The sequence below is a fragment of the Desmodus rotundus genome, chromosome 5 (genome assembly GCF_022682495.2).
Source record: "Desmodus rotundus isolate HL8 chromosome 5, HLdesRot8A.1, whole genome shotgun sequence".
NCBI classification, from domain to species: domain Eukaryota; kingdom Metazoa; phylum Chordata; class Mammalia; order Chiroptera; family Phyllostomidae; genus Desmodus; species Desmodus rotundus.
Window position 1 is genome coordinate 152187192 of NC_071391.1, and position 23753 is coordinate 152210944.

General features: G+C 50.1%; 2 protein-coding genes across 5 annotated transcripts in view; both read left to right on the plus strand.

Moving 5' to 3' along the window:
* Positions 1-11724: 11724 nt before the first annotated feature.
* On the plus strand, positions 11725-14873 carry FNDC4 (fibronectin type III domain containing 4). 2 transcript variants are annotated; one of them, XM_024553019.3, is made up of 7 exons: positions 11725-12106; positions 12282-12426; positions 12511-12626; positions 12886-13090; positions 13571-13660; positions 13989-14113; positions 14278-14873. In XM_024553019.3, the coding sequence occupies exons 2-7, from the start codon at positions 12342-12344 to the stop codon at positions 14311-14313; spliced, it is 657 nt and encodes a 218-aa protein (XP_024408787.1). In that variant the 5' UTR covers positions 11725-12106; positions 12282-12341; the 3' UTR covers positions 14314-14873. The 2 variants fall into 2 exon arrangements, with proteins under 2 accessions (XP_024408787.1, XP_024408788.1); XM_024553020.3 differs by having other exon boundaries at positions 12541-12626.
* A 2020-nt stretch (positions 14874-16893) lies between these two features.
* The window catches only part of IFT172 (intraflagellar transport 172), a 32733-nt gene continuing 25873 nt past the window's right edge, over positions 16894-23753 (plus strand). For 2 of the 3 annotated variants that reach the window (XM_053924024.2, XM_053924025.1), the window contains exons 1-8: positions 16894-17067; positions 20333-20476; positions 20697-20809; positions 21222-21261; positions 21538-21603; positions 21812-21891; positions 22123-22210; positions 22985-23199. In XM_053924024.2, coding sequence (XP_053779999.1) covers positions 17029-17067; positions 20333-20476; positions 20697-20809; positions 21222-21261; positions 21538-21603; positions 21812-21891; positions 22123-22210; positions 22985-23199 — 785 coding nt within the window. In that variant the 5' untranslated portion in view covers positions 16894-17028. The remainder of the gene's footprint in view (positions 17068-20332; positions 20477-20696; positions 20810-21221; positions 21262-21537; positions 21604-21811; positions 21892-22122; positions 22211-22984; positions 23200-23753) is intronic. The other variant, XM_024552590.4, reaches the window with a different exon arrangement.

Consider the following 23753-nt stretch of genomic DNA (forward strand, 5'->3'; position numbering starts at 1 on the left):
GATTATTATTTCTACGATGATTATCAGTGCTTGCAGTGCATTAGAACTTACTAGTAAGCAAAGACTAAATCAATGTGATATCTGCAGTGAATTCAGCATAGGACTTGCAAAAAAAAATGCCTTAAAGGCTTTTGGATGGTGAAGATGACTATAGAATCAACAATTATCCTGTGATAAAGGACAAAGTATCTGTCTCTCAGGCGACTGGTGGCCTATCCTGTACTTTTTGCATATTCCTAGAGAGAACTAGGGATAGTAGCCCGTTGCCTTGGAAACTCTGAGCAGTGACCTGGTAACCCAATAACTTGCCCAGGCCTGTTCTGTGAAATTCAAAGCTTCCTACCCTCCAGCGCTGGCTGTCTCTAATTTCTGGAGTCCCTCCTCCTCTGAGCCCCTCATTGCAGATATTACCTTCTCATTCCCCATGCCTGGAAGAAGCTCCCTTCATATCCAAAGGAAGGCTGTGGCCACGTGAGGGTAACAGTTTCTTTAGAGGGGTCTGGAGAGAGAAAGAGAGAGAGAGGGAGAGAGGAGGAGGAGAGGGGATGGCATCTCCAGGAAGACCTTGCTGGAATTGACTGCTGCCCAGGGTCCCCCCATCAAGGCTGGACCCTCACTGGCAGGAACTACCTCACCATGCCACATGCCAAGGATTGGGTGTTGGACGCCTTCTCCTTCCTGCTCCACCAGCGTCTGCACCTCCTCGACGTGGTCTAGGAGTGGGGGTGGGCATCAAACTACTGTCTATTCAGTCATACTTCCTGTTCCCCTGGGATCCAGTCAGGATGTATACCCCTGTCCCTTCCTCTGAGCAGGGACCCTGAGACCCCCCACAATAACAGGTCCTCTACTGCCTCCATCCCCTCACTCCACCAATTCTATCTCCGCTCTCACCATCCACAGTGAAAACCAAGACCACAATGGCAATTTCCATGAGACATAGCAGGATGGAAGTCAGGGAGTCCTCCTAGGGGAGGGAGAATGGGGGACCCTGGGGCAGAAGACAAGAGAGTCCCTCTCAGGAAAAATTCCAGCACGTAGACCCGGAGACTGAAGAAGGCCAAGATTCTACAAGATAAAGTTTTTTGCCCAAGATGATGCAGCAAGTTGGTGGAAGAGCACTGGACTACAGCCAGGTTTGGAGGGTGAATCCAGAACTTTCCACACTTGTGTGCTGCCCCAAAGCCTTATGACCTCTAAACTATATCCCCTTTTCTAGACTATCCCATTGTATTCGCCACCTATCTCCTCTGTCCCCTTTCCTCCTGCCGTCTGTACGTCAGTCATCCTCAAGTCAGTCAACTTCCCCAAGTCCCGTCATCCTCCCATCTGGTTGATGAGCTTAGCCTTCAGGTTAAACATGTCACTGTGATCACCAATGATAAAGCCATGGACACCTTGGAAATCTGGAAAGTTTAAGAACAGAGAGAGAGGAGTGAGTCGCTTTATAGGAATGGAAGGTTCTAGGCTTTGGGGGATGTCAATGGAGCTGGGAGGAAAAAGGCAAGTAGGGTGTAAAGCGTAGCACATAGAGGAGTCGAGTCCATAGCCAAGCATGAGGCTGGGAGTGGAGGGATCAAAGGCTGAGCCAGGGTTCAAAGAAAGGAGCATTTGACTGAAATCCCTATTTACATAGGGCAGGGCCACTGGATGAGGAGCCTCTGTGGGCTGGGAGTAGGAAAGTGTCTGGCTAGTAGACTAACGGGTTTGAATCTGGAGGCATCAGGAAGGAAGCATGAACTAGGGCCCCACCAGCACCAAAGGTGTGGACGTACTCTACTCCATCCATGGTGGCAGTGATGCCAAGGGTGCACTAGCCAACCAGGTACACTCAGCCTTCTTCCCCAGGCTGAGAAAGAGCCAGAGTCAAGACATGAGAGATCACGATGAAGAAGGGCCAGGGATCAGAGAAAGGTGCACGTGGAACAGCACGGGAATAAGCTAACAAGAAGCCTACCGTGGCCCTCCAACCTGCAGACCCGTCCCCCTCACTGCGTTAACATGTCTTGAAGTGTCTCCCCTGCTCTCAGGATATTCACATCTGGGCCCCTTTCCCCCTCCAAACATGTTTCCACACGCCTGGTGCTTGCTTGCTTCACCAAGCGGCCATCTCGGGGCTTTGACGACAGGTCACCTGGGGAGCCCTCTCAAATGTCTGCAGGATTTCCGAAGGCCACTAGGAGAATGGACACAGGGTGGGCCTGCGCCTCCTCAGAAAGCCTGGCTATTTCCCTCTCCAGGGAAGGCACAATTCCCTTAAAACTAAGCTCTGCTGGCCCCCAGTGAAGGTCAGTGAGAAGAGCCCAGCTGTGTTCAGGAGAGGCAGAAAGGGCTTCGGTGGGCAGAAAACCGAAGAGCAGAAAAACAGACAAGACATCGTGAGATTGCTGGGAGAAGGGGGGTCCGGGAGCTGAGGGGAGGCAAGGGAGCAGTCTGGAAGCTGCGCTGGCCACCTGGTAAAGGAAGTAGGCCCACGTGGGATGAGCTCTCCTCTGCATGACCAGGGCCAGCCCCAAACCAAAGGCTCTCAAAGCTAGGTTAACTTTGATGTCCAAGGTGGCTCAGGGATTAGGTCTGGACCTGAGGAATCCAGGGTCCACAGGAAACACGGTCACAGACTCTGTGACCACGTGGTAGGAACAGCAACATCCCCGTGCTGGCTCCTTTTCCAGGAGGAGTGGTAGGGCATCCGTCTTACTGCCACCATCCAGGCTCTAAATTTGGACCTGCCACTCCCCCACCTACACCATCCCACCTGCTGCAGGACTCTGATCTCTCTCTAGTTGAGATCCTTTCCACCTCTGAGATGCTGCAGTGCCCTGGTCCTCAGTCCTGTGGGCTGCCAGGAGCAGGGTTTCCAGAAGGCTCTGAGGGCTGCTTCCACCTTTCACCCAGGAGGAGCCCCTGAGCCTTTGGGCTGAGGAGGTTCTGACAGATGAACTGGGAGAGAAAGCAGGACCCTGGAGTTCACTAATTAGTGACCACTGGACACGCCCTCTGGGTAGTGGCCACTGAGCATGCATTTGGTAACACTAGTGGCCTCCAGCGTGCAGTCAGAAAAAGGGCGGGGTTGAGAGTTTAACTAAGAGAAGGGGTAGAGAGAGGGAAAGGGCCATCTCTGGTCATTTATATGGTACATTCAGGACTCTGAGGGGGAGGCCCCAGTACCTGGGTCTCCTGTTAGCTGGGGATAAGGGTTTTTCAGAGAGGACTCACCCCAACCCCCAACCCCAGCCTGAGAACTTTTTCTCCACTCATCGCCCATTGTTTAACGGCAGTTTGTCACCCTAAACACCACAGTCTTGTTCCCTGAACGGATGATGAAGCAGCCACTGTAATGGTACTGACTGGTACTGACATGGAACCATAACACACCAGACAGATAAAGCGATTACAGCAAAAGGAACGATAAAGGCAGTGTCTGAGGAAAGGAGATTAAAAGTAAACAATTGCAGACAAGAGGAGCAATGAGCATCTGGGAGATGGAAGATAGGGTACTTGTGCATCCTGTGGAATTCCTGCCTTCCTATCTCACAAAAGCAAGAGCTAGGAGGGTGTCACAGGTGTGCCCATCCCTGGCACAGAGGAGCATGAGCAGGGACTTGGCTAAGGCCTTTGTAAAGTCAAAGGAAGGGGAGATTACTTTCGTGAGATGCATCCACAATCCGAGGACAACAGGAACAGGGGCACTGGAGGCCTAGAAGGCCCACCTGGATTTGGGGGGAGAATTAGAAAAGTGGAAGAGTGAAACCGCATCCCATCTTTTTTTTACGTCCATAAAAGACATTTAAACATATAAACAAGACATAGGGCAATCCGCCATTCTAGTTCATACTTTCTACACACAGATGCACAAAGCTTCTCTAACAGAAACTGCCCTAGACCATTTAGGTGTTTGATTTAAGAGACAGGGTCAGGAAGGAAATAACACACTGTAAGGTGAAGAAGGAAATGAGAAAATAGGGTTTGATTTATAACATTTTAGTTGACACACAATGGCAGGGATCAGAGGCCCTGGTGAAGAGGCTAGCAATGCTGAGGTGGGGGCAGGGGATAGCGGTGGGGAAGATCCTGCCCCAATAGCAGGACTAAGCACCAAAGCTTCCTGTGTCTCTTGCAGGTTCTGCAATCTGCTCTGCTATTTGTTGGAATGTTGAACTCCAGTCTTCGGTGAGGTCACTTCAGGCCCAAAGAAAGACAGAGTAGGGGACAGTCTGTGAGGATCTAAAGGAAGGGCCTCAGATGAGAGTCAGGGTCAGGGTCAAAGACCACATTGGGATTGGGGTCAGAGGTCAACAACTTCCTAGAGAGATGTGGAGCCTATAGGGGCACTGTGCCCCTGAACCCCAAGGACAGGGCTAATAAACATTCAACAACTTAACCCCAGAGCAAAGCCAACACTCACGTTTAAAGCTGCAGCCCAAGACCAGGACTTTATTTATCCTGGTTCTTGCCCGTGTCCCCCGGCCGTGACCACACTAGCCATGTACTCCGTGGTCCCTGAGGGAAGGCCTGCCATCCAAATCTCAAAGTTGCCACCTTATTTTCAGCCTTAGGGTCCATCAGAAGCCCTTCCTATTCCTGGAAATATATTTTGAAACTTTCCCCAAATAGTAAACCACTCACAACCTGAAGGAGGGATAACAGTTCTCCAGAGGGAACCGAACTGAGGAGCACCTAGCAGTTGCCAGCTATTCCTTGAATAAATTAATCAAGAACAAAACAATGTGATAATAAGACAAGAGAGAAACAGGCTTGTTATCCACCTCGGCGCAACCGTGAGGTCTCAAAGAACGGGGATCTTCTGTAGTTGCCCTTCTACTGGCTTGGCCCGGGAATACTTTGTGAGTCACCCACTGTGTCAGGACCTCAGAGTTCTGTCTGTACATGGAGTCCCCAACTACTTCCCTTCATCATTCCATCCCTGCCATTTCCATCCCTCCCTGAACTATTATATATATATATATTTTTTTTTCCCTCTGCATTCTAGGGCAAACAAATTTCACGTATTACATACTCACTGTGTAAAGTGTTCTCCTATCATTTGTCCTCAAAGTACTTCTGAAACTTCCTAGAAAGGTAAGACAGGAGAGCTGAGCAGAGAGAGGAGACGGTGTTTGTTGTGTGGTTTAAAACCAAGATTTCCAAACTTGGCTTGCCATCAAAATCACCTAGGGAGTTTGTTTTTTAACAACTCCCCATTTCTGGCTACTGCATCCACCCCATCAGCTTCAGTAGTTCTGGAGTAGAGCCCCGCCCCAAATCTGTATTTTTAAAACGCTTCCCAGACGACTCTGAAGATCAGCCAAGTTTGGAAGCCACTGATTTAAGGAACAACTGGAAGATCTCCATGCCTACATTCTTTGGAATCCTCCATTTCACTGAGTCACGGTGCCTGAAATTAGCATCCACTGCAGCAGATGTATTTTTGGTGAGGGAGAGGCCTCCATTAAAAGGATCAGGATGAAGATTACCTCAGACGCACTTACACTTTCCCATGAACTACACCACAAGCTGGGCATCTGGGGATTGAAAAAGGTACGGCAGGAAGAACCCGGCTCATCCCCGCCCCCGAGACCACCACTAAATACACAATGCTGCCCTTGAGGGATCACCAAGCCATCTCTGGAAGGCCTCCAGTGACAGGAAGTCCTCCACTCCATCAGGTGGCCCACCCCAAGGGCGTATTTAGCAGAGTTCCCTCAGCCTGGCTGTACGTCAGAATCTCCAGGGTTGCTTTCAGAAAATAGATTTTTCAGGGCCTTACCCCAAACCTGCAACATCCGAGCTCCCGCACAGAGGGATAGAATCTGCTTTCTTATTTTTTTGTAAAGGGCAGCTCATCCACAGAGCAACGCCAAGTGCTGTTGGTTTAATACGCTGACCTTCTCTGGAATCGAAGTGGCCATTCAGAGAGAGAATAAGAGGGAGGTGATTTGGAGGCACAGGGCTCTCCGGAAAGGGGAACATGGCGGGAGGTTTGAATATCCAGAGGGGACCAGGGGGCCTGGAATGATGGAGAATGAACACTAAAATTAGGGAGCTTGGCAAAGGAGAGGAAGCCACTCAGCACCCGTTACTCTTTCTGTGAAAAGATGCTTGGGGCCCGCGTCACACGAAAGTACAGATCTTTGTGGTATGCGTTTTCATGACTCCATTTTATCCTTGCCTATTCAATCCCTGGTTTGAATGTGTGCTCTCTCGTATTTTATGTATCCTTCATAAGCTGCCTTCAACCTTTCTCAAGAGAATAATTAAACCAACTGACAAAATAAAAGAAACTCATAAGCCGAGAGACACCCCATTTTACTTTAACATTCTGAGATTTGGTGAACAAAACCATGTTCACCCTGCCCTCTCCTTTGCTATTGTGCTCTGTTTGGACAGGTTCCCTCCCAGTGTCCCCCAGGGGTCTGGCCAGTCACCAGCTTTCATTACCAAAGGCTCACCTGACCAAGCTCGCTGGGTTGAGACCAACCAGGACTGGCAAGAAGATGGCTGGGTTATCCATGCTGTGGTCCATCTGGCCTGCCACAGAAGGGGCCTGAAGGTGGGGAGAGAGAGGAGGGCATGGTGAGTGGGGGGTTACTCTAGTGCTTCCCAAGGTCCACATGCATCAGAATCCCCCAGAATGCCCATTAGAAATGCAGGTTCCCAGCCCCAATTAAGGTCTACTGAGTCCAAACTTGAAGAGGGGAGCCCACGGACCTGTTGGGAACCACCCTGCCTGGTTTCAGAGGCTGTAACCCCCCATGGTTAAGGCTGAGTCAGAGTTGGGACCATAAGCCACGAAGGAGACAAAGCTTATCTCCCTGGCAGGTGAGCCACCTCTGCCCACTTCACCCTGCTTGGCCCTGAGCTTGGCCAGTTAGCCAATGACGGGTAAGAATCCTCAAGGGAGGATCAACCTAAGACAAGCTCTGGTCACCAGGGATAAGCTCGCAGGGAAGGACTCAGGGGGCTGTGGCAAAAGGGGGTGATGGACCCTCGCCCCTCGGCTTTGAAATAGCCTGAGTCCTCATTCTGTCTGCAAGAAGTCTCCTAATCTCTTGGCTGCTTTACTTCCCTTGCCTGACTTAAGCCTGAAGCAATAACAGAGGGCAGTGCAGTCCTGTGCTGGGAGGGGAAGATTCCCTGAGGAATCAGGCCTAAGAAAAATACATACATTCCTGTGAAGCCTACTTAATTTGTACCCTCACCTTAAAAGATAGGGGTCCAGACCTGAGATGAGTCTGGCCCTAAAGTTTTATGGCCCTCTAACTAATTGGCTATAACTCAGAATAAGCCCTAGAAGTTCTCTGTAAATCCTGTATTGTTTAACCCTTACTGGGTGACAATGATTGATGAGCTTTATCTGCATTCCTATGCAAATGAACGTAATAAAAGCCCCTGGAGGGAAAGGCTCTGGGCCCTTCTCCTTTGAGAGATCGGCCACCTCTCCTCCCCAAGCAGATCATGTCTTGATAGACTTACTCTTCATCCGTGGCGGACTGGGGGGCTACGTTAAAGCTCCCTGACACGGACCAACATTGTGAATAAGTTCCCCCAATGGAGGCTTCTGAGCAGTAAAGTTTGGAAACTACTGAACTGAATTGCAAGCCCCTTGAGGTCGGTGTCCTGATCTCCTCATGTGCCTCCCTCCACATCCAGCACTGCTTGGGTCTAGTTTCCGCTCTGGGAGTTCTTAGAATCAGAGAGCTGAGAGGAAACTTGGGGTCGTCCAACCCAGTGCTTCTCAGACAAATCACCTAGGAATCTTGCTGGAATGCAGACTCAGACTCAGTAGGTCTGTGGTGGAGCTGAGATTCTGTGTTTCTAACAAGTTGCAGGTGATACTGATGTTGCTGCTGCACTTTCAGGAGCAAGGGACTAGTCCAGGGCTCAACTTTTTCTGTAAAGCGCCAGAGAGTAACTGTTTTAGGCTTTGGGGGCCCTATGTTCTCTGTCCAGCCACTCAACCCTATCACTGTAACATGAAAGTGGCCATAGACAATACACAATACATAGACAATACGTGATCACAAATGGCTGTGTTCCAATAAAACTTCATTTATCAAAACAGGCAGCAGCTGGACTGACATGCCAACATAGTCTGCTGAAACCTGGGCTAGTCTGTCTATCCTGGTTGTTGAATGGACTAATTCACAGTTATTCTGAGATGGAATCCCGTCCCCCTCATCCCACATTCATTCAAGTGGATCCTAATTAGTGAGACTAAAATAAAAATGCCTTGTGCAGACGCCTTCTGTTTTCTAGAACCTACCTTGCCAATCTATCTTTCATGCTGTTCTATTCCCACCCCCCACACAGTAAAATTGACCCACCCAGCCCATGTTCACACAGAGTCCCACTGAAATGCAGCGACACTCTCTTCTTCCCAGCAGCCACCTAGGAGAGCAGGGTGGGTGAGGTAATGCCACCAGGAAGAGTCTAGGGGACAAACCTTTTCTGTGGGGATGTCAGAACCCAGGACCGGGGCGGGAAGGGCCTTTGGCTGGATGTTGGGGATTTCATGTCCCCACGAGAAGGAACAGACAGAGGTCTCTAGACATATGATGGTGGAAAACACAGACTTTCTTCAGTTCTTCAGTCCCATCCAGGACACTATCTTCTGTCCCCTCCCTAGAGGCCACCTAGAAGACACACTCAAGGCCAGTGGCACTGGTTGCAAAGCAGAAGCCTATGGTTTATTAGGGCAGGCTTCTGTGAAAGAAGGGAATGAAGGGAAAATTATCACTGAGTGAGCACCTACCATTTGTCGGGCACCATGATAGTCACTCTGTAGATTGAAAAGCGCAAATACCCACAAGGGCCAGTCAGGAAACATAAGCAGATAAAGTGGGCCACGAGTAAGACAATGAGGAATGGTAGGGACCAAAGCAAACTGGATACAATCTCCATCTAAAAGCATTCAAATTCAATTTCTAAAAAGAACACTCTTCCTGCCAAACAAAATATTCATAGGCCAACTTGGCTAACCCGTCACCTCCTACAATGAGGTAGATGTAAAGGGATTTCAGTCCTAGACCTTTTATCAGCTGGTTAAAGGACACCTGTCAAGGGGGAGAGGATGTGAAGTGGTAATGATAGTAAAGGAACAATTATCTTGGACTTTTAACACCTAGAGGTCAGAGGCTATATAATGACTCTCTTAGTTAGGCCAGTGCTTAAGCCAGTACTGCTTGGGATCTGGCACTTGAAGTTGCCCCTTGGAGATGATCCATTGGGGGAGCATGGGGTGTAGAGATGTTGGCAATACACTGGTGGGCTCAGATGAGCTCAGAAGAAATGGGACTCCATGGTAAGATCTAGCTTTTGGAAGAGGAGAGAGGGCTGGAGGGGTCCACCGAGCAGTTTGGCTATGAGGACCTTTATGGTTCCAAGGGTCAGCGGGAGAACCAGGGATCAGAGTACTCCTCGACTTGAGTAATGCCAGATGTGCCTTCTCCACTCAGGACCACCAGCCCCACCTAAAGCTCCTGAAGAAGGAAAAGGCCCAGGTCACCAAGGCCCAGCTCAGGTCAGGGGAAGCATATTCTTTTCTTTGTTGGGAGCAGAAGAAAAATTGAGGAGACTCCTTAACCCTCCTCTTATCGCAAAAGTGAACAGAGAGTAGGCAGTGTGGTAGAGCAAAGGGGATATTGGACTCAAGAAAGAAATTTCAGTCTTACTGCAAATGCTGGCTTAGCTATTTATTCAAACCCTTACTTGTTCCAGAAAAGACTGAAAGCAGCTTTGTTCTCGAAATATAAATAAGTAAATAAATAAATAAAATCAGCATTATCTGGCGATTATCAGCCCAGTATATTTGGGTGAGCTACTGTGGTTATCATCAGATTTTATCTCAAAGGTGTTTGTACACACACAAGCGCGTGCACGGGAGCGTGTGGACTTAGCCTGCACTTGGTACTCTGGGCCTACTAGTGAAAGAGGATCTGGGAGGAAGACGGAAAAGAGCAGGGGAAGAGAAGAAACCCAAGGTGGAAGGAAGTCCAGACGAGAAATGATTCTAGGAATCGGTGCAGAAGGCCACGGTGAAGAGAGGTCTCACCTCCCATTTGCCAGGTTCCGGGGCTCAATCACATGCTGAAACTGTTTTGTGCCCAGGATGGTCCCACACAGTGGACACAGTGTCCTGCCTGCCTCTTCAGCCATGCAAACCATTCTGTCACCATGCCTCTGCTTCCAGCTGTCTGGGCCCTATCTGAGCTGCAGTGATGATTAACCCAAGTATGGTGGCCCCTCTGAGCATCAGCCCCTCTGAGCCTGCTCCTGACCTCTAGGCCAGCTAGTAACCCCAGGGGAGTTTCTGGAGCCCCTCTTTATGTGTCCCTAGACTCCCCAGCCCCTGCTTTGCCCCTGAAGACGAAGACCCGAGGTTCATTACTCTTGCCCTTCGGTACAATAACCTCTTTCTCGATGGCCTGGAGCCTAGAAGTGCAGGACCATACCCAGACCCAGTCCCAGGGCGGCAAGAATCCCTGGGAAGATGCTCTGGGACCAGGAATGTGTCAGGGGGCCAAAGACCCAGGTGCTCAGGGTCAACAGAGGTCAGAGGGCCCAGGGCCGTGCAAGGATCACCTGCTTAATGCACACAGTGGTCCAGTCGTCTGAGCCCCACTCGCCCCACTTTCTCCGCTCAGAAGGAAGACAACAGAGGCTTCAGAGCCCCAGGGGCGAGCACACTGAAGTGGATGTTACTGGGGAAGCGCCACAGAAATAGAAACACTGCAACAAAGAGTAGAAAATAAAGTGTCTGCCCTAAATATGTTACCCAACCTTCACTTACACTGAAGAATGCACTTTTCCCGAGCAGTCTCATTCGACAGACTAACACTCAGAGGACAACACTAACACGTCCGTTCTCGGATGATGACATGAGGCCCAGAAGTTGCGGGTTGCTGAAGACCACACTGACAGAGTTGGCACTAACATCCGGGTTCTGACTCCAGATCTCACGCTCAGCCAAAGCATGAAAAAATTGGATTTCTTAGATGTTTATTGAATGAATACAGTAACTAACAAAATGGTGCAAATTAATGATCTCTCACTCACACAGTGTGGTAAGATTTGTGAAGATCATTCCCCAACATTGTCTCGTTTGCTCTGTGGTCACAACAGTCCTGCGGCATTTTGGACTCTGACTTACAGGTGGGAAACCTGAGACTTAGATTGATCAACGTCCCCAAGGCCACACTGAAAAGGTAAGACAAGACACTTAAGTCATTGCTGTTTAAATTTCCCCCTACAAACTCAGCGCTCTTAGTAATCGCTGTATCTCAGGTACAGAGGCGACCCTCGATAAATACTTAATAAAAGGATGAATGAAAGAATGAAGGGACTAAATATCACATTATGAATGGGGAAAAGACTTAAAAGCTGACGCAGTCCACAAGTAGGAGATTGTTAAAACAATTCTCTCGACCACCGTGCCCTCGGCACTGGAGGTGGCATTCCCCCTCCCAACTGGCTAATTCCATCGCAGAGGGGCGGGGCGACCCGGGTGCGGGCGACCCTCGGGCCTGTGCTTCTACCCTCGCCCCCGCAGGCTCCTGGGACGCAGTCGGGGGGTGGGGCGGGGAGGAGATATCTCAAAGAATGGGGGCGTACGGGGGTGCCCCTCCTGCGAGGGTCGTGGGAGGAGCCCTGAGAGAAGCGGACGAAGGCAGGAGGGGGTGGGGGATGACGGAGGCAGGAACCCCAACGGGGAGGGGCGGGGACCGGTCTGGCCAGGCTGCGGTGGAGCGAGCCAGGCCAGCTCTGCAGAAGGAAGCGGCTGGCTCGCCGGAACGGTCACATCCCGCTGCAGCGGCCAGCGGAGACAGCCGCACAGCCTCCTGCACCGGGGACCCGGGCCGGCGGCTCGCCCACCGCCCCTCGCTCACCCACAGACTACGCCGCCGTCGCGAGCTCTGGGGGCCCCGCAGCCCCGCAACCCGCGCCCGCTACGCCTCCGCCCTCTGCCCGCTGTTCGGCCTCGTGCTACCCGCCTCGCCGGGCCCGCGCCGGGATGGGGTAGGGGCAGCACCACCAACTCGGGCGATGGGTCGCCCACTGGGCACCGAGCAGCCCCCCGAGGCCTGACCGACCGCGAGGACCGGCGGAGGTGGGTGTGGGTAGGGCAGAGCCGCGCACTGGGGATGCAGCGGTGGGGAAGGCGTGGGGAAAGGGGGAGTTCTGGGGTTGCTGTGGGCCGCGGGCAGCCCGGGAGAGTTGCTGCCCACTCGTGGGTTCCGGACAGTCCTTGACCACCGATCCCCCACCAACTCCTGCCATCCCAGGAGCCCCGCCTGGATGTCAAGCGGACATCCCGGTGCCTCCTAGCAGACTCGGTGGGGACCATGGCTACGCTGATGCCCCTCTCCCCGTATCTCAGCCCCACGGTTCTCCTGCTGGTCAGCTGTGACCTGGGCTTTGTGCGAGCAGGTGAGTAAAGGAGGACGGGGTGGGGGTAGCCAGAGTGAGCCTGTGGGTGGAACTGGTTAACTGTCAACACACTGGCACTCACAGACCGGCCTCCATCTCCTGTGAATGTGACAGTCACTCACCTCAGAGCCAACTCGGCCACTGTGTCCTGGGACGTCCCAGAAGGCAACATCGTCATTGGCTACTCCATTTCCCAGCAAGTATGCATCACCCCTCTGCTCCCCTAACTTGTGTCCTTGGATCTCTGAATATTCCTCCAGTAACCTCCTCCCCCACCGCCAACCCCACACCCAACCTCCCGTCCAGCAGTGGGAGAATCTGGGAGCTGTGTTCCCTGGCTCAAACTGCCCTTTTCATCTTACTCCCTCTGAGTGCTCGCATGTTCAAGAGTCCTGGGCTGAGCCTGTGGCCTGAGACCAGGGTGAGGCTGCCCTCCTCTCTCTCACTGTCTCCCTGCAGCGACAGAATGGCCCCGGACAGCGAGTGATCCGGGAGGTGAACACCACCACTCGAGCCTGTGCCCTCTGGGGCCTGGCTGAAGACAGCGACTACACAGTGCAGGTCAGGAGCATCGGCCTTCGGGGAGAGAGCCCCCCAGGGCCCCGGGTGCACTTTCGAACTCTCAAGGGTTCTGACCGGCTGCCTTCAAACAGCTCGAGCCCAGGTGAGGGTCTCAGCTCTCCCCCCACGCCCTGAAGCTTTGCATTCTCTGGCTCTTTATCTGGACTTTAAGCCTCTTGTTTACTTCTCCAAAGCAAGCAACAATCTAGCTTAGATGAATAGAAGGATGATTTAATTCGTTGTACTGCCAGGAAAGGAAGGAAAGCAGGTTGGCAGGCGACGGGGTATAGACAGGCTGTTAATGAATCGTTTGGAGGAAGGGCTTATTTAAGCTTCCTTTTATCCAACCTCAGTTCACAGCAGCTGCAGCCTGCGTGAGCAAGGACCTGACCCGTAGTCCTCCGGCGTTTTGGCCTCTGACCACCTGTCCATCAACAGCTTCCCAGAGAGGGGCTACCAGGGGGCAACCATGTGATGGGTCTAGCCTGACTCTCATCCCCAGTCTCTCCATCCTTAACCGTCTGCAGAGACATAGCTCTCTAGCTACCCCCTACAACCCCGAGTCTGTCTCCTTCCTTCTCAGGTGACATCACAGTGGAGGGTCTGGATGGAGAGCGACCGTTACAGACAGGGGAAGTGGTCATCATTGTGGTGGTGTTGCTCATGTGGGCCGGTGAGTGCGTGGCTGGACAGGGGGCCAGTAATGGAGGGAACGGGCCTCAGCGGGGGTGGGAGATGGAGAATGTTGCCGGGAGAAAAGGGGGTGAGGGAAATGGAGGGGGAAGATGCTTAGTTGAGACAGAGGAGCAGAAGTTTGAAGAGAGGAGGCTATGGGGAGCTCAAAGAGAAGGATTAAGAGGATGGTGCTTGTGGTACACGGGCACCAGACACTTAAGGATTTTCTTCTCAGATTCTCTATAAACTGGGGGTATCTCACTGCCCTTTGAGGCTGTGCGTGGGGAGGTCGGGGTGGACGCTCAGATCATACCGTTGTGTTTCAGCTGTAATCGGGCTGTTCTGCCGCCAGTATGATATCATCAAGGACAATGACTCCAACAACAACCCCAAGGAAAAGGGCAAGGGGCCAGAGCAGAGTCCTCAGGGAAGGCCAGTGGGGACCAGACAGGTGACGTGGGGCCAGTGAGGGAGGGAAGGGGGATTTTGCCTCTAGCAGCAGCCAGGGAAAAGGGTGAAGGCAGAGGAGGGGCTGGAAAAGGGAGAATGAAAATTTGGGATGGAAGAGGCTATGCCCTTTCTGAAATTAGAGACTCAAGCCATTTTAATTCACAGAAAAAGTCACCATCCATCAACACCATAGACGTATGAGTGAAGACACAGAACCAGAAGAGAGATGCCCTAACAACCTGGGGATGGGGATGGGGTCAGGGAGAGCCTAAGATGATGATCTGCCCAAGACTGAAGGATCCCACAGTCTCCCAGAAGATAATGACACTCCCACAATCTCAGGCCTGGTCCCCATCCTCTTTCCACTGTGAACAGGGCTAGAAGGTAGGTATGTTAGGGTCCATGCCCCTGGACCCGGGGAGTGGCTCTCAGATGGGATGTGGCTTTCCATCCCCCGGGTCCAGGGGAGAATCACTTGTTCAACCCTATCCCATTAGGTCCCAAGTGGGGCCCCGATTTCACCTGCATCAGGACTCTCAGCATCCCCAGCTGCCCCCCACATTTTGCCTCTGGGTCTCAGAGAGGGGTTTTTGTGGGTACGTCCCCTCCCCCAGCAAATAAAAAAAGACAGACACTGCACTGCACTACTCCAATGTCTTCCACGGAGCCTCAGGTGCTCCCCCTCTTACCTGGCAGCACCCCCAGCTGCTGGTGATCTCACCCCTGGGACATTTTCCAATAAAGGTTTTGGGCAAACTGGAGCTGACTGTATAGTATACTGTATACTATGCTGAAGACATCTCCGCACCTTCTCTCCTCCCACTACAAGGGCCCCTCGTACCACCAGCAACTTGACGGGAGCAGACTCTCACTGTGAGGGGTTGGCTTTGGTTCTCCAGCCTGGAATGGGTGGAAGGGGGTTAGGAAAGGGTATCGAAAACTGGAGCCCTAGTTACTTTTGCTTTGCTGGGTTAGAAAGGGGAGAAGGAAAGAAGAGGATATAAATTCTTCCTGCACCCGTGGAAACTAGTGTCATGTCACATGAGAGGGCCAGTAGCCTTTCGATCTTCACATCAGCAGCCCGGCTCCTCACCATTTATTTATTCTTCTGGCTTCTCCATCCACCCTGAGCTCATTTTCAGAAAAGGACTGAACAGTGTCTTGGGACAAATGAAAGAGCAGCTACACTAATGGATCCCTCGGTTTCATGTGCTCCTCCCGTGCGTTCCTGTGCCTACTCTTCCATGCCCTTGCTTTCCCCTTTGTCTCTGTTTCTGTTCATTCAATCAAGGGCAATAATAATTGTAAAGCATAAATGATTTTATGCTCACTCTCTGCCACTACGATCCAGAGGAGGATTCTGGAAATAAAGCTGAAGGGTTCAAACGCCCCTGTCAAAAGAATTATAATTTGGGCACTGCGGCCTATTTGTTTTCTGTAAAAATAGGGTCTGTCCTCTACTCTTCCCTAAGTTCCAAGCGCGGCTGCCGTCAGTGAAATACCCGTTGCCTTTTGCAGCCACGGTGGGGGCAAGGCTTCAGAACCCAGGCTCTGTCTGGGCAGCGTATGCTCCACTTCCTGGAGGGGTACAGGTCTTCTCAACTACAGAGCCTTCCAGAGGAGGCTTGTGAATAACTCTTGAATCCTGAATCTTGATCTCTCTGATATGTTATAAGAAATTAAATCAATAATGCTGAAAGAGACCCCAATCCAAAGATCAAGAAGTCAGTATCTTTCCTACCTAATCAAGCCCCAAACCCAGGTATCACAAGACAACCTTAACCTATAAGATGAGCCAATTTCTGATGTGCCCTCTATCCTGCACCATGAAAGTATCCTGACCTCAGGAGCAGTCTTTAATCCACCATTACCCAATTTGGAAGCAGGTTACTTTACCTCTCCCTGGCCACTCATTCCAAAACACTCATCTCTCAGACTGGACACATCGTTTCTTGGGATGGGAGTGTCACAGGGTATAGAGGCATGGAGACAGGGAGGTGGGAGTTGAAGAAGAACGTAAAGGGTGTTCAAATGTTCCGGCTCTGGATTAAATCCCAGTTCCAGCCTTAACTGACTCTTATCTTGAGCTAACGACCCTTCTAATCCTGAGTCTCCTCTTACGTAAAATGATAATGCTATCCCCTTCAAAAGGTGGCTTTGAGCCCTGACTGGTTTGGCTCAGTCAGTCAGGTGTCATCCCACAAAGCAAAAGGTCGCAGTTCAGTTCCCAGTTAGGGCACATCCCTGGATTGCCGCCCGTGGGAGCACAGGCAAGAGGCAACCAATCCATGTTTCTTTCCCTCTCTCCCTCCCTTGCCCTCTCTCTAAAAAATAAATAAATAAAATCTAAAAAAAAGGCATTTTTTAGCATAAATGAGATATTGCACGTGCAACACTTTGCACAGTAAACCTGGCGGACACACACTGGGTATTCATTCACTCTTTGCTAACATGATTAGCCTTGTGATCCCGTGCAAGTCATATATATAACTCATTCGGATTCAATTCCGTCAACTGTAAAAGGTCCAGAATAGCAACTGCCCTGCTTTCCCTCAGGACTGCTAAAATGAAAAGAATGCACTCAGTCACGATGACGTATATCAAAGAGCGAGAAAGACTGCGATTACATTCTGTTTGCAGCAGAATTCTGAGCGTGGCTTGATCTCGAGTTTGCGAGCAGCGAAGTAATTGGTCGAGGAGAGAACTCATCAAGTCCTGGCCAGGTCCCGCCCTAAATCTCACTGCGCCTGCGCACGTTCTGTTTGCTTCGCCGCGAACCTACGTGGTGACCTTGCGACGTGCGTTTCGCTGTGGTCGCATCTGCGTCAGCGGCGTTGCTGCGGCTGCGTGGCGGGTTGTCCAGGTAACGACGGGAGTTGTCGATGTCTAGTGGCATCTGAGAGACAGGTGTTCGTCATGCAGTTGAAGCATCTAAGAACCTTGCTGAGCCCTCAGGTGAGGAGTTGCGTGCCTTTTCCCTCCCCCGCCCGCCTTAACGTTCCAAGAAAACTGGGGGACTGAAGTTTAATAATACTGAGCGCCTACTGTGTGCAGAAGACTAAAGGCTATAGCGACTCTGCTCCGATGATAGTGTTCAGTAGGCGAGATCGCCCGCTAACCACTGCAGCTTTCATTGCGTTTAGTTTAGCATCAGTCTGGCACCCGGCCCCGTGCAGGGGCTCGGGGGGGATGCACAACTAGCTGTTATTGTTCCTGCTTGAAAAAGGCTCGGACTAGAGGGAGAGGCGTGCAGGTAAACAAGGAACATAAACCTACACCGAGTTAAATAAGCGCTTTAAGTGCAAGCCCCCAAAGAGCGAGTGCAGAAGACCTCACCGTTCGTTCTGATTGTGAAGATCTCCGATTCAGAAGAGGCTGGGTACTGGGGGAGGAACCCCGAAACGCGTTGAAGAAAGGCAGAGTTTGGGAGTTAGGAAACCAGAATTCAAGTCGTAGCGCCACCACTACTTTAAATATTTAAATGACCTGATGCCTCAGGCCTGAACCCTTGTCCCACAGTCTCTCTCAGCCACCCCCTACTCACAACCTTAGGGGATTTGGGAAGAGTTGGAGGAGGTACAATAACACAAAAGAACATTGCAAACTGCCAAACCGTGTAAAAAAAAAACGGATAGAGAAGGACATTCAAAGTCCAAAGAACAAAATAATACAAAACTAATAATAATGCCTGTCATAACGGAATGTTTAATAGCATAAGTAAAGAAGTTAGTGTTGTGGTTTATGAAGTCAGACGCACATGGATTTAAATCTTGGTTCTGTCACTTACAAATTGTATCGGTAAATGAGCAAATTATGCAAACCTCTGTGTGCCTCAGTATCCCCACCTGTAAAAGATGCATAATAATAGCATCTACCTCAGCTAGGAGATAAAACAAGAAAACGCATATCAAACACTAACCAGAATGCCTAGTCTAGTCCAGGCTGGGACATTTGGCTGGTTGGAGTGTCATTCTGTACACCAAAAGTCTGCAGGTTTGAACCCCAGTCATGGCAACGCATTTAGGTTGTGGGTTAGACCCCTGATTGGGGCACGGGTGGGAGGTAACCCATGGTTGTTTCTTTCTCACATTTAGGTGTCTCTGTCTCTCCCTTCCTCTCTCTCTCTCTCTTCCTCTCCCTCTAAAATCTATAAATATTTCCTCTGGTGGGAATTAAAGGAAAAAATGCCTAGTCTGTGGTAATGGTAAGCCCTTGTTCAAGGTTAGCTATTATGGTTCTATTTCCTACTTCATTTAATCCTCACGACAGTCCTGTGAGGTACATATTGGGGAGAAAGGAGAATTGACTGATTATGGGAATCAGGAAGGCTTAACAAAGGATGTGGCATTAGGAGAAAAGAAGGAAATTAGAAAAGAGAGATGTGCCCATTGCTCAGTAAACTTCCCCCTGAATCTGCAATTTAAAAATTCCTTTTCCCTAGTGGAATAATTGGAAGTGAAAAAATCTTCCTTCAGTCTTTCAAAATAAGATGATGTCATGATACAGGAAAGGGCTGAATGCCCAGGACTAAAAAAAAAAAACAATGAAGGAAGATGATTGGCGATGATTGATAAGGAGCCCTCAGCCCTTCTAACATGACGTAAGAGGTGGAGGGTGAGCCTTGACCGTGTTAGCTTAGTTGGTTGGACGTCATCCTGCAGGGCTAAAGGTCACAGGTTCGATTCCTGGTCAGGGCACATGCCTGGGTTGTAGGCTGATCCCCAGATGGGGGCAAATGAGCGGCTTTGATGTTTCTCTCCCTCTCTTTCCACTTCCCTTCCTCTCTCTAAAAAAATAAATAAAATCTTTTTATTTTAAAGTAATAGGCACCTTTTTTAAAAGTTGGAGAGTGATACTGGTGGTGATATGACTATTTTCTGACTGTGGTTTGAGGATTTTGATGAAAAAAGCCTCTTTTGAAACCTCTGACTTTGGAGATAACTGTGTTAGGAGTGAAAAGTAACTGTTTTAAACCAGGGCTCTAGAGCCCAAGTAATTAATCAAACAATTCAAGCAGAAACTAAATTTTTTATTTCAAGGAGGGAAATCTGCCCTGGCTTGTGTGGCTCAGTGGATTGAGCACTGGCCTACAAACCAAAGGGTCACCAGTTCGATTCCCAGTTCAGGACACATGCCTGGGTTGCGGGCCAGGTCCCCAGCAGCAGGTGTGTGAGAAGCAACCACACATTGATGTTTCTCTTCCTCTCTTTCTCCCTCCTTTCCCCTCTTCAAAAATAAATAAATAAAATCTTTTTTAAAAATAAGGAGGGAAATCCTTAGTGCAAAACCGTAGAGGACCAGGGCTAGTGGCGGAAGGGACAGACGTGCAAGAATAATTCACTGGGAGGTGATCCCCTCTAACTTGGGCTTTTGTGAAGTGGATAGTTAAGGGGCAGAGGTGAGGTGGGGACAAGGTGGCATTGTTCCTGAGTCTCAACGCTGATTAGTTTACTCCCCATCCCAGAACTTGTACTGTATCTCCCTTTCCTACCAAATAAACCCAAAGTCCTAGCTTTGAAGACCCTTCTTGAACTGGCCTCAGTCTGTTTTTCGTGCCTTACCTCTTCTATTCCGCTATTTATGAGATAGTTTTGGTTAAATTAAATTGCTGTTTCTTGACCATACTTGGCTTTGCTCATGCCATTTCTTCTACCTCAGATAATTTCCCCACTCAGCTGCACTCATTCTTCAAAGCTTAATGTTGATCATACAAACATAAATGAGCTCAGGCTTCTCCAAACTATTAGGGTGCTTTGTACACACCTTGCTTATGAGACTTTTTCTCTTTTTGCACCATCTTATGAGATCCTGAGGCAGGTACCATGTTTTGCTCTTTGCCTCCCTCTCAGCCCTTGGCCAAGTGCCTTTCTCAGTGAGGCACTCAAAAAATAATTGGATAAATGGCTAAAGACCAAAACTTAGATCAACGAGTTTATTTCAGTAGCAGGCCTAGGATATGAGGGGACAAGGCCATTGCAGGGACACATTGGTACAGTTGCCTAAGCCTGTGACCTCTCAGTACATTTGCCTTATGGGTTTCTAGAAGCACCTTGTCGTCATCTTCTAGGGTTTTAAGGCCTGGGAGACCAGGATGGATAGTGGGCATCTCTTTGTCTGAAGGAAAACTGACAAAAGTCGCACAAGAAGTAATAGAACTAGAAATGCTTTCGGCGTTCTAGAGCAGCACTTGGGTTTATCGTTGCCCGCTTTGCCTCTGCAGGATGGAGCTGCAAAGGTGACCTGCATGGCCTGGTCCCACAACAACGCCAAATTTGCTGTCTGCACGGTGGACCGAGTGGTGCTGCTGTATGATGAACACGGGGAGCGGAGAGACAAATTCTCCACCAAACCAGCTGACATGAAGGTGAAGAGTGCTCCCGTGTACCTTGCCCTGGGACGGGGCTCTAGGAACCTGAAAACCTTTCTAACCCACTTCCTGGCCACAGGCACAGGCAATGACCCCCCCCTCCATTTCTCAGTGTACACGCCTCACGCTTGTTACGTCACACGTGCGCCTTTTCTCCTCTTTTCTCCTTCCCATATTCTCATTAGTTGTTTGTTTGTTTTTTTTTTTTAACTCCTAGTATGGCAGAAAGAGCTATATGGTGAAGGGGATGGCTTTTTCTCCTGATTCCACTAAAATTGCCATAGGACAGACTGACAACATCATCTACGTGTACAAGATTGGAGAAGATTGGTAAGGACAGAGATTGGGAGAAGGGGGTGACTCAGGGAGGACAGGGAAGGCAGGGGGAAATGCCTCACTGGGGGGGTGGGGGAAGAACAGAGAGCAGGAGGACACAAGCTGAGGAATGGAAGGCAGAGCCCGTTTGTGCTTCCCTTTGCCGGCCCAGCGAGTTCTGTGGTCCTGTCCCAGGGGGAGGAGTCGGTCTGAGTCAACAAGGAGGCCCCACGAGGCCCCGGGGAGCCCTGGGTGGTGGAGCATCTTTGGTATTGTTCCACAGCTGCTCCGGCTCCCTCTGGTGCCTCCTTTCAGGGCGCCTGTGGGGTAGTAGGAAGGCATCTGCTCTTTCTTCTCTGCCCCCAGGATTATTTGTGTCAATTATAAAAATGGTTTTTAATATGCTTTCCCTCCTTTTATTTGGCAGGGGTGACAAGAAAGTCATCTGTAACAAGTTCATCCAGACGGTACAGTTCAGACCAGTCCCTGGCGGTTAGGGCAAACAAACATGTATCAATATACCTGCACTTTTAACATCTGTATCTGACTTTGCCTCCTGCAAGGATGGGGTTCCCTGGCTGCTCATGCTCATCTGAGCCCAGTCGTGTCCCCTCCTCTCCGTCCCTGTAGGCGGTTGGGGTGGTGGCAGGCGGCGAGGTGTCCAGGCGGTTCAGATTCATGCCGTTGTAAATGTGCTGACACACACAGAAGGGGTCACCCTTTTCCCTCTTCCTTTCTCACAGAGCGCGGTTACCTGTCTGCAGTGGCCAGCAGAGTACATCATTGTCTTTGGCCTGGCTGAAGGGAAGGTAAAGGAGGGAGGGAACCACAGCAGAGGTTATGGGTGGGAGTAATTGTTCCGGAGAGGGAAACGTGGATTCTCTTCCCTAGGGTCGCACCACATACCAGGGGACAATACAGAAGGACCGGCTTTTTGTTCTGGTTTTCCCTTTCCATAGGACCTGGGTGAAACTGAAAGTACCCTAACCAGACTTGTGTCCGTTCTCCCATTTTCAGGTTCGTTTAGCAAACACTAAAACTAATAAGTCATCTACCATCTATGGGACAGATTCTTACGTGGTGTCACTGACAACAAAGTGAGTAAGGAGAGTGGCGTCCCGAGAGTTTGGAAATGGTAGTAGGAAGAAGCTATGGGGAAGTCTGGGCTGGGAGACCACAGCGTGAAACTGGGGGTGGGGGGCAGGGGTCCCTGGCAGCAGGAACCACAGGCAGGGCAGGGTTTGACAGAGAAAGGGGAATTTCTTGGTGAGACAGAATAATAATCTTTTTCTGTGTTTCTCTCCTTTTCTTCTTTCCCCCCTTCTCAGTTGCTCTGGGAAAGGAATTCTCTCTGGCCATGCCGATGGCACTATTGTTAGGTATTTCTTTGACGATGAAGGCTCTGGAGAGTCACAGGTATGCATAAAGGGTGCTCTGGGCTCGGGGGTAAGGGAATGCCGAGAGCCCTCCTAGAGGAGGCGACGTACAGGCATTTTGATTGAGGTGCTAGGGGAGGAGGCTAGAGGAGTGAGACCTCAGGGAGAGGGACAGTTGGATGCGGCCGCAGAGAGGCTCTGTATTTAGGAGGCCAGAGCTTACTATTTATGGGAAGGGGTGAGTCAGGTGGAAGGGACCTGGGGACACGGGGAAGTAAAAACTCTGAGAGTAATGAAAAGTGAAAATTATTCTCATTATGTAAAAAAAAGTATATAAATTTAGAGACAAAAGACATTTATTCTTGAGAAGCAAAAGTTGGAGGATAAAAGGAGCATTCATGTTTTATTCTAATTCTCTTTGGTCTGAATCATTTACATTTAGAATTACTTGTGTAATACTTAATTAGATATATCCATCCTAAAAAATAAAAATAAAGAAGGAGCCATAACTCCCCATAGTTGGTTAATGTATAGGGCATCTCCCTTTTGGGGGACCTTATTAGGTACCAATGAAGAACCTCCAACACATAAGAATTTTGAGGTTTCCTCCTGCGTGTGTATATATGTCATTTGTGTGTGTGTATGAGTATAAGACAGAAAGACAATTTATGAAGTCTTCAGGATTAGGATGTGTTGGGGGAAATATTTCTGCAGAGTACGAGGATCCGAGCGAGTGTGTCTGGTGCTAGGAATGAGAAATTCCCAGGGTGGAGTCCTCTGAGCCAGAGTGATTGAAACTCTGCTTCTGTCTTAGGGGAAGTTGGTTAACCATCCATGCCCACCCTATGCCTTGGCTTGGGCTACCAACAGCATCGTGGCCGCAGGCTGCGATCGGAGGATTGTGGCCTATGGAAAGGAAGGCCATGTGCTACAAACTTTTGATTATAGCCGTGACCCACATGAGCGGGAGTTTACCACAGCCGCAGCAAGTCCCGGGGGCCAGTCTGTTGTACTGGGGAGTTATGACAGGTGGGTCCTCTTTCCAGTTGCATCTTCTGCCTACTTTCCCTGTGTATACTCTTTGCCTCAGTCCAGTTATTCTCAACCAGAGTGGGAGACTGGATCAGAACCAAGTTTATGTTGAGAGAGATTCTCAGGTTTTAATGTATGCGCTTTCCTCTTCTGCTCCATCCGTCGGCATGTCGGCAGTTCCAAAATGTACATGCTCCGTTATGTCTCTGTGCCTCTCCCTGGGATGCCACAGGGGGATTCTCTCCACTTCCTCTGTGTTCCCGTCGCCCCTTTTCAAACCACTGGCTTAGTGTGTTCATCACCTGATGTTATACCGTGGTGTTTGCATCTGTCTGGCTAAATTGAAGAGCCCTTGAGAAGAGGGTCTATTATTCACGTTTTTTAAAATCTCCAGTGCCTAGGTGAGCATCTAGTACATATTATATGCTCCAATTTCGGGTGAATGAATGAATGAGTGAGAGAATGATGGAACAGTAGACCTGCTGCTAGGGTCTGGGCCCATCACTTCCTGGGGCGCTTTGTCAGTCCTGGCTTTCTACCCCTTCAGTCTT

Bases quoted from the DNA above. Each gene is read 5' to 3' on its own strand.
- FNDC4 (XM_024553019.3), top strand. From the start codon at position 12,342: ATGGCTACGCTGATGCCCCTCTCCCCGTATCTCAGCCCCACGGTTCTC. The intron at 12,427-12,510 runs GTGAGTAAAGGA...TGGCACTCACAG, and splicing joins CCTGGGCTTTGTGCGAGCAG to ACCGGCCTCCATCTCCTGTG. The intron at 13,661-13,988 runs GTGAGTGCGTGG...GTTGTGTTTCAG, and splicing joins GGTGTTGCTCATGTGGGCCG to CTGTAATCGGGCTGTTCTGC.